The following is an 8,669-nucleotide window of genomic DNA, read 5'->3' on the forward strand; positions in this document are numbered from 1 at the left end:
ACCAGATCTGTTAGTTGGTATGTATTCTCCAAAGCTACCAGATCTGTTAGTTGGTATGTATTCTCCAAAGCTACCAGATCTGTTAGTTGGTATGTATTTCTCTAAGGCCTTTTTCTCTAAGAAAAGGAATTACTTATAAAACATGTATATGTAGGATTGTTCAATAATAACGTGTAATATGTATGCATTTAGGTACTAAAGATTGAAAAAAAATGTAATTTACATAGCCTGATATTTCATTCAATCTCTGTGTCTCTCTCTCTCTTCGTGTGTGTTGACAAGGATCTGTAGCGTCAGGGGGGAGCTAATGACCCCTGTCACCCCCCAACATGTGGTTGTGTTGTAATGACCTGTTACCCCCCAACATGTGGTTGTGTTATAATGACCTGTTACCCCCCAACATGTGGTTGTGTTATAATGACCTGTCACCCCCCAACATGTGGTTGTGTTGTAATGACCTGTCACCCCCCAACATGTGGTTGTGTTGTAATGACCTGTCACCCCCCAACATGTGGTTGTGTTATAATGACCTGTTACCCCCAACATGTGGTTGTGTGTTGGGAGGTCGTTCGGTTACAAACAGAGAAACATGCTGATAACATTATTTTCTAAGAAAGGAATTAAAGAATATGTAAACATTTAAAGGATATAAATGGCATATATGTATTAACATTTCAGGGTTATAATAAAGGGTTTTAAAAAATGAAAGTGTATTTATCTTCAATGAATGACCCTTTAAAATCATTCATTTACTAAACTAAGTAATTCACAGAAAGGCATACAAAGAAATGGTAGAGGAATGTGCCCTAGTGGGCTAAACCGGCATGACGGCTTGTTAACCTCTATGGCTTCACGGCTGGATAAAAAACGTACCCGATTTAATCTGGTTACCACTCCTACCCAGTAACTAGAATATGCATATACTTATTACATATGGATAGAAAACACCCTAAATTTTCTAAAACTGTTTGAATGGTGTCTGTGAGTATAACAGAACTCAAATGGCAGGTCAAAACCTGAGAGATTCCTTTACAGGAAGTGGCCTGTCTGACCATTTCTTGAACTTCTTTGCCATCTCTATCTATTACAAAGGATCTCTGCTCTAACGTGACACTTCCTACGTCTTCCATAGGCTCTCAGAGCCCGGGAAAAACCTGAATGTCGTCATTCCAGCCCCAGGCTGAAACACATTTATCGCCTTTCTCAAGTGGCCGATCAAGGGACTGTGGGCTTAGGCGCGTGCACCGGCCGCCCCCGTCTTTGTGATTTTTCCTCTGTTTGCCGAAAAGGAGATTCCCGGTTGGAATATTATCGCTTTTTTACGAGATGAATTGCATAAAAATTGATTTTAAACAGCGGTTGACATGCTTAGAAGTACGGTAATGGAATATTTAGACATTTTTTGTCACGAATTGCGCCATGCGCACGACCCTGATTTACCATTTCGGATAGTTTCTGGAACGCACGAACAAAACGCCGCTATTCGGATATAACGATGGATTATTTGGGACCAAACCAACATTTGTTATTGAAGTAGCAGTCCTGGGAGTGCATTCTGACGAAGACAACAAAGGTAATAACATTTTTCTTATAGTAAATCTGACTTTGGTGAGTGCTAAACTTGCCGGGTGTCTAAATAGCTAGCCCTGTGATGGCTGGGCTATGTACTTAGAATATTGCAAAATGTGCTTTCACCAAAAAGCTATTTTAAAATCGGACATATCGAGTGCATAGAGGAGTTCTGTATCTATAATTCTTAAAATAATTGTTATGCTTTGTGTGAACGTTTATCGTGAGTAATTTAGTAAATTGTTAGTAAATTCCCCGGAAGTTTGCGGGGGGTATGCTAGTTCTGAACGTCACATGCTAATGTAAAAGCTGTTTTTTGATATAAATATGAACTTGATTGAACAAAACATGCATGTATTGTATAACATAATGTCCTAGGTGTGTCATCTGATGAAGATCATCAAAGGTTAGTGCTGCATTTAGCTGTCTTCTGGGTTTATGTGACATTATATGCTAGCTTGAAAAATGGGTGTCTGATTATTTCTGGCTGGGTACTCTGCTGACATAATGTAATGTTTTGCTTTCGCTGTAAAGCCTTTTTAAATCGGACAGTGTGGTTAGATAAAGGAGAGTCTTGTCTTTAAAATGCTGTGAAATAGTCATATGTTTGAAAAATTGAAGTTTTTGTATTTTTGAGGAATTTGTAATTCGCGCCACGCCTATCATTGGATATTGGAGCAGGTGTTCCGCTAGCGGAACGTCTAGATGTAAGAGGTTAAAGATACACTTCTCGTTAATCCAACCACATTGTCCGATTTCAAAACGGCTTTACGGCGAAAGCATAGTATTAGATTATGTAGATTAGAGTATTAGTTCGTTAAGGAAGGCTTGCTCATTAAAGTTTTTTAGCAAGCGTCTATCCAGACAGGTTGTTTCACTGAGCAGCCATTACGAACACAGGCTGTAAAACAATGATCACTAAGGTCATTACAGAAAACACCAGGCTGATACCTATCAGGATTATTTATGAGGATAACATCGAGGAGAGTAGCCTTTTCTGGGTGTTTGGAGTCATACCTTGTGGGATTGGTGATAATCTGAGAAAGATTTAGGGAGTCCTATTGCTTTCGGACTTGGTCAGGTGGTTTAAGCATATCCCAGTTTAGGTTACCAAATTTAGACTTGGTGTAAGGGACCAGGAGAGAGCTTAGGACAGGTAGGGTACAGGCCGGTGCTGATGGAGGACGATAACACCCAGCAACAGTCAACAAAGAGCTATTGGAAAGTTTAATTCTTAAAACCAGCAAATCACATTTTTTGGGGACAGACTTGGTGGAGACAACTGAGCACTGAAGGTGATCCTTGGTAAATATTGCCACTCCCCCACCTTTGGAAGATCTGTCTTGCTGAAAAAGGTTATAACCAGAAAGGTTAACATCAGTGTTGAAAACACTCTTCCTTAAACACATCTCAGTAATGACCAACACATCTGGATTGGAGCTGTGAACCCACACTTTCAATTGATCCATTTTAGGTAATAAGTTTCTAGTGTTAATGTGCAGAAAACCCAGGCTTTTACGAGAGCAGAAATCAATGCAGCAGATATCAGAGCACAAGTCAGAATTGGGTCTAGCAACAGTAGGTGGGCCAGGGTGCACATTTCCAGATATCATCAACAGTAATACAATCAAGGCACGGCAGAGGACAGGGAGAGCTCTGCAGTGCTGATTTATGACATCTGAATGTGCACCAGATGGCAACAAGATCATATTGTACAGCAATTTCATCAGGTAACATGAATACAAAGCTGGTCAGAGGTGGTTAGAATAGGATGGGAGGCCAAAAGTCTGTGTAACCAATAGAGAGTCAGAGTCCCGAGTGTGGGAACAAACATAGTCTGTCCCACGGTTGGGTAAAGACAGTTTGTTGTCAACAAAGTATGCAGGAGTCATGAGGCAAATAGCAAAATGCATAAGATTTTTTTTAAATATTTAACGCTTGGTGATTGTTGGGGCACGTTTGGCAGGAGCTTCAGTGATGAAGACTGCTGAACTTGCTGATGTTTCACAATATGCCATGGCCGTCTCAGTCACCAGGTCTCAACACAATTGAACACTACCATCAACAAAACACCAAATGATGGAATTTATTGTGGAAGAATGGTTTCACATCCCTCCAATAGACTTCCAGACAGTTGTAGAATGTTTGCCAAGGCTCATTGTAAGAGCTGTAAAGAGAGAGGGACTCGGAGAGAGAACAGGCAGAACCTGATATGTAAATGAGCAGAGCAAACGAAAGTAACTTTCTACAACCTAATGATCATTCAGACTCTGTTTCTATTGAGGGATAAAAGGTAAGACGACGATCGTGTATTAATATAGTTGGTGATATTGTTATGTGTATTAATATAGTTGGTGATATTGTTGTGTGTATTAATATAGTTGATGATATTGTTATGTGTATTAATATAGTTGATGATATTGTTATGTGTATTCATATAGTTGATGATATTGTTGTGTGTATTAATATAGTTGATGATATTGTTATGTGTATTAATATAGTTGATGATATTGTTGTGTGTATTAATATAGTTGATGATATTGTTATGTGTATTCATATACTTGATGATATTGTTATGTGTATTGTGAGCAGACCAAGTACCTTAAGGTTGCTCTAAAGCGGAAAGGTGGAATAAACGAGTCAGGAAAAAAAAAGTTATCTATTGAGGTATTTCTTTCTTCTTAATCACTCCAACACAATCAAGGATTATCTCCCATGGAAAACAAACATCTTCTTCTTCACAAGAACAAGGTACATAACGAGAGTATCTTTAAACTGTGACACAAATCACAGGTGTGTCACCGCCTTAACGATCCGTCCGTGGAGAGCTCCCTTCGGGTGGTGGCCATTCCCCAGAGGTAGTTTGTTCCCTTCGTCTCCCTGTCGAAAGGTAGGTCCCTTGGAGAAGAAACACTTTTTTTTCTTCTCCCCTCTCTTTTGTAGGGGAAAGAGAATAGCTCATTAGTACCATCAGCTGTGCTTAATTTCCTCTGATCACCTTGACTCACATGCCAGGCTGGGCTACTGTCCATGGGAGCAGCCTGCCCTCTGGTGGTCCTTCCACAGTAATCAAATAGTTTTTTATTTTACCTTTATTTAACTAGGCAAGTCAGCTAAGAACAAATTCTTATTTTCAATGACGGCCTAGGAACAGTGGGTTAACTGCCTGTTCAGGGGCAGAATGAAATATTTGTACATGGTCAGCTCAGGGATTTGAACTTGCAACCTTTAAATTGCTAGTCCTACACTCTAACTACTAGGCTTCCCTGCCGCCCCAAACTGTTGATGATATTGTTATGTGTATTCATATAGTTGATGATATTGTTATGTGTATTCATATAGTTGATGATATTGTTATTTGTATGAAAGACTTCAGGACAAATAGTTGGAAGGACCCCCGTGGAGAAGCCAGTACCAAGTTCTTCTGACCACCCCCACTTTGGTAAAGGTTGCTGAGAGAGAATCCTGGACACACCTGTCACACTGCAGACGAGTTCCTGATCCAGAAGAAGATGGGGCCTCACCAGTTCCTGATCCAGAAGAAGATGGGGCTTAACCAGTTCCGGTGGTGCAGTGTGGCCCTCATCTGCGTTAGCACAGGAATGCTAATAAGAACAGTAGGTTGTCCTCTTGTGGGAAAACTGACAGATGGTGAGATAAGCCCCGAGCCAAAGGGGCCAATGCAGGCCCAGAGTAGTGGCCCAGAAGTAAATGGTAATGACAGAATGAGTCCTGAGTCAAAGGGGCTATCACTGGCCCAAAGTAGTGGCCCAGAAGTAGATGGTAATGACAGAAGGAGTCCTGAGCCAAAGGAACCAACGCAGGCCTGTAGTAGTGGCCCAGAAGTAGATGGTAATGACAGAAGGAGTCCTGAGCCAAAGGAACCAACGCAGGCCTGTAGTAGTGGCCCAGAAGTAGATGGTAATGACAGAAGGAGTCCTGAGCCAAAGGAACCAATGCAGACCTGTAGTAATGGACTAGAAGTAGATGGTCATCGTAGAAGGACAGCCCTGCTGGGACCTCACCAACATGAGGACAATTTGTTCTTATCTAGAGCAGAAATGGTTGCCAACAAGACATCCAAAGAAAATGACTGTTGGGTGTGTGGGATGGGTCCGGTTAAGGTAGGGGCAGGCTTGACACTTATGGGAGTCCCAATAGGGGTAAACTTTACTATAGCATTGGCAGGAAAAATACCTTTTAATACTATGACCAACAATGTTAAGGTATATAATCAACCCAATATATCCTATTACCTGAGGCCTGGTAATGTCTCAATCTTGCCCATTTCAGTGGCTGGGGTGATGACTGCCCCTTGGTGTATTAGAGGATATGGAGATCATCATTTGGGTGAATTGAAATGTAATTGTACTATGAATCTTAATGGATCAAATGCTTGCAATTTAACAGTAATACAGGAGAATGGTCAGGCAGATAAGGAACCATTTAAAATGTGGGTTGACAGACATAGTACAACTCTGAGAGGAGCCCCAAATGGCACCTATTGGCTGTGTGGTAAGATGGCTTACTATAGCCTGCCCTCGAACTGGGGAGGTACTTGTACTGTTGGGTTTGTGGTAACAGCTATGAGAACCGTTCCAAATAATGAGAGGGATCTGATGGCTCTGTTTAAACACTACAAACTTCCTGGAATGAGGAGAGATAAGAGGTCTCTAGCTGACGTCACTCACGCTCAGGCACCTGCCTCCAGGTTCTTTGGTGTGTTTTTCTCTGGGTATGGAGTTGTATGTGCCCTAGACCAAATTCATGACATCTCTAGACACAGAGAGAAAATTGGCAATGCTAGTAGAAATGCCCTGGAACAATTGAATAGGGAACTAAAAGAATTGCTTAAGTTATCTCTGCAAAACAGAGAGGCTCTTGACTATCTTCTGGCAGGTCAAGGGGGCTCTTGTGCAATCATTGGCAATGAATGTTGTATTTTTGTTCTCCCAGATCACTCTCCTAATGTGACTGATCTCGCCACTGCTGCTAAGAAAAATCCCCCAAAACCAGAGTGGATGCTTGCAACTTGGTTGGAATCCCTGTTTGGAAGTTGGGGTTGCAGCGGTGGCTGGGCAGCAGCGTGCATTTTTTGCTTAGTTTGCCTGATTATTATTAACTATATATTATTGTTATTATTATAAGGCTATCTGTGCCTGCTAATAGTAAAGGCTAATAAGATCTCAGCAGCTGTCATGTTTAATGCTCCTTTCAGAGGACGATTGGACTGATGAGCTGCAGACTCTGGATGAGCTTCCATTTCCCCCTGTAGAGAAGGATGATGAGTAATGATTGAAGCTTGTTTTCGTTTAACAAGGTTAGAAGGTAAATTCATTGAAAAGACAGCACCAATTTTATGAAGGGGTGTCCACCTTGTAGTGTACCGTGGTTCGTCCTTTAAAAGACAGCTTGTATGGTGCCGCAGAATTCTATGGCACGTTATTTAAGTGTCAGCCACTTTTACCATTAACCTGTTGTGGACAGACGTTCCGCCAGGGGAACCCCGTTCCGCCAGGGGAACCCCTAGCCAACAGCCAATGGAACAGCAGGGCGTGATATTCAAAACATAAAAAATCTAATAATAAACATTTCTCAAACATAAAACTATTTTACACCATTTGAAAGATAAACCTCTCCTGAATCCAACCACGTTGTCCGATTTCAAAAAGGCTTTACAGCGAAAGCAAAACATTAGATTATGTCAGGATACCACCACAGCAAAAAAACAACAACACAGCCATTTTCTTAGCAAGGACAGACATTTTCAAAGCAAGGGTCGCCGTCCAAAAGCACAAAACCAGCTAAAATGATGCACTAACCTTTGACGATCTTCATCAGATGACACTCCTAGGACATTATGTTAGACAATACATGCAATTTTTGTTCCATCAAGTTCATATTTATATCCAAAAAACCCATTTTACATTGGTGCGTGATGTTCAGAAAATGTATTCACCCCAAAATATCCGGTGTATGGGCACCATAATTTACAGAAATACTCATCATAAACATTGACAAAATATATAACAATTAATTAAAACCTCTTACATCTAGACGTTCCGCTAGCGGAACACCTGCTCCAATATCCAATGATAGGCGTGGCGCGAATGACAAATTCCTCAAAAATACAAAAACTTCCATTTTTCAAACATATGACTATTTCACAGCATTTTAAAGACAAGACTCTCCTTTATCTAACCACACTGTCTGATTTCAAAAAGGCTTTACAGCGAAAGCAAAACATTAGATTATGTCAGCAGAGTACCAAGCCAGAAATAATCAGACACCCATTTTTCAAGCTAGCATATAATGTCACAAAAACCCAGAAGACAGCTAAATGCAGCACTAACCTTTGATGATCTTCATCAGATGACACACCTAGGACATTATGTTATACAATACATGCATGTTTTGTTCAATCAAGTTCATATTTATATCAAAAAACAGCTTTTTACATTAGCATGTGACGTTCAGAACTAGCATACCCCCCGCAAACTTCCGGGGAATTTGCTAACAATTTACTAAATTACTCACGATAAACGTTCACAAAAAGCATAACAATTATTATAAGAATTATAGATACAGAACTCCTCTATGCACTCGATATGTCCGATTTTAAAATAGCTTTTTGGTGAATGCACATTTTGCAATATTCTAAGTACATAGCCCAGCCATCACGGGCTAGCTATTTAGACACCCGGCAAGTTTAGCCTTCACCAAAATCAGATTTACTATTACAAAAGTTTGATTACCTTTTGTTGTCTTCGTCAGAATGCACTCCCAGGACTGCTACTTCAATAACAAATGTTGGTTTGGTCCCAAATAATCCATCGTTATATCCGATGGGGGCGTTTTGTTCGTGTGTTCCAGAAACTATCCGAAATGGTAAATCAGGGTCGAGCGCATGGCGCATTTCGTGACAAAAAAATTCTAAATATTCCATTACCGTACTTCGAAGCATGTCAACCGCTGTTTAAAATCAATTTTTATGCAATTTATCTCGGAAAAAAGCGATAATATTCTGACCGGGAATCTCCTTTTTCGGTAAACAGAGGAAAAAACACAAAGACGGGGCGGCCAGTGCACGCGCCTAAGCC

At 40.7% G+C, this 8,669-nt stretch overlaps 1 protein-coding gene across 1 annotated transcript; it reads left to right on the plus strand.

Annotated features, from left to right (window-relative positions):
- The first annotated feature begins 4,270 nt into the window (after positions 1 to 4,270).
- On the plus strand, positions 4,271 to 7,071 carry LOC123723752 (endogenous retrovirus group 3 member 1 Env polyprotein-like). The gene is made up of 2 exons (XM_045712313.1): positions 4,271 to 4,459; positions 4,939 to 7,071. Exon 2 carries the CDS (start codon positions 5,082 to 5,084, stop codon positions 6,714 to 6,716), a length of 1,635 nt encoding a protein of 544 aa, XP_045568269.1. The 5' UTR covers positions 4,271 to 4,459; positions 4,939 to 5,081; the 3' UTR covers positions 6,717 to 7,071.
- The last annotated feature ends 1,598 nt before the right edge of the window (positions 7,072 to 8,669 follow it).

The sequence above is a fragment of the Salmo salar genome, unplaced genomic scaffold (assembly GCF_905237065.1).
Source record: "Salmo salar unplaced genomic scaffold, Ssal_v3.1, whole genome shotgun sequence".
Classification (NCBI taxonomy): domain Eukaryota; kingdom Metazoa; phylum Chordata; class Actinopteri; order Salmoniformes; family Salmonidae; genus Salmo; species Salmo salar.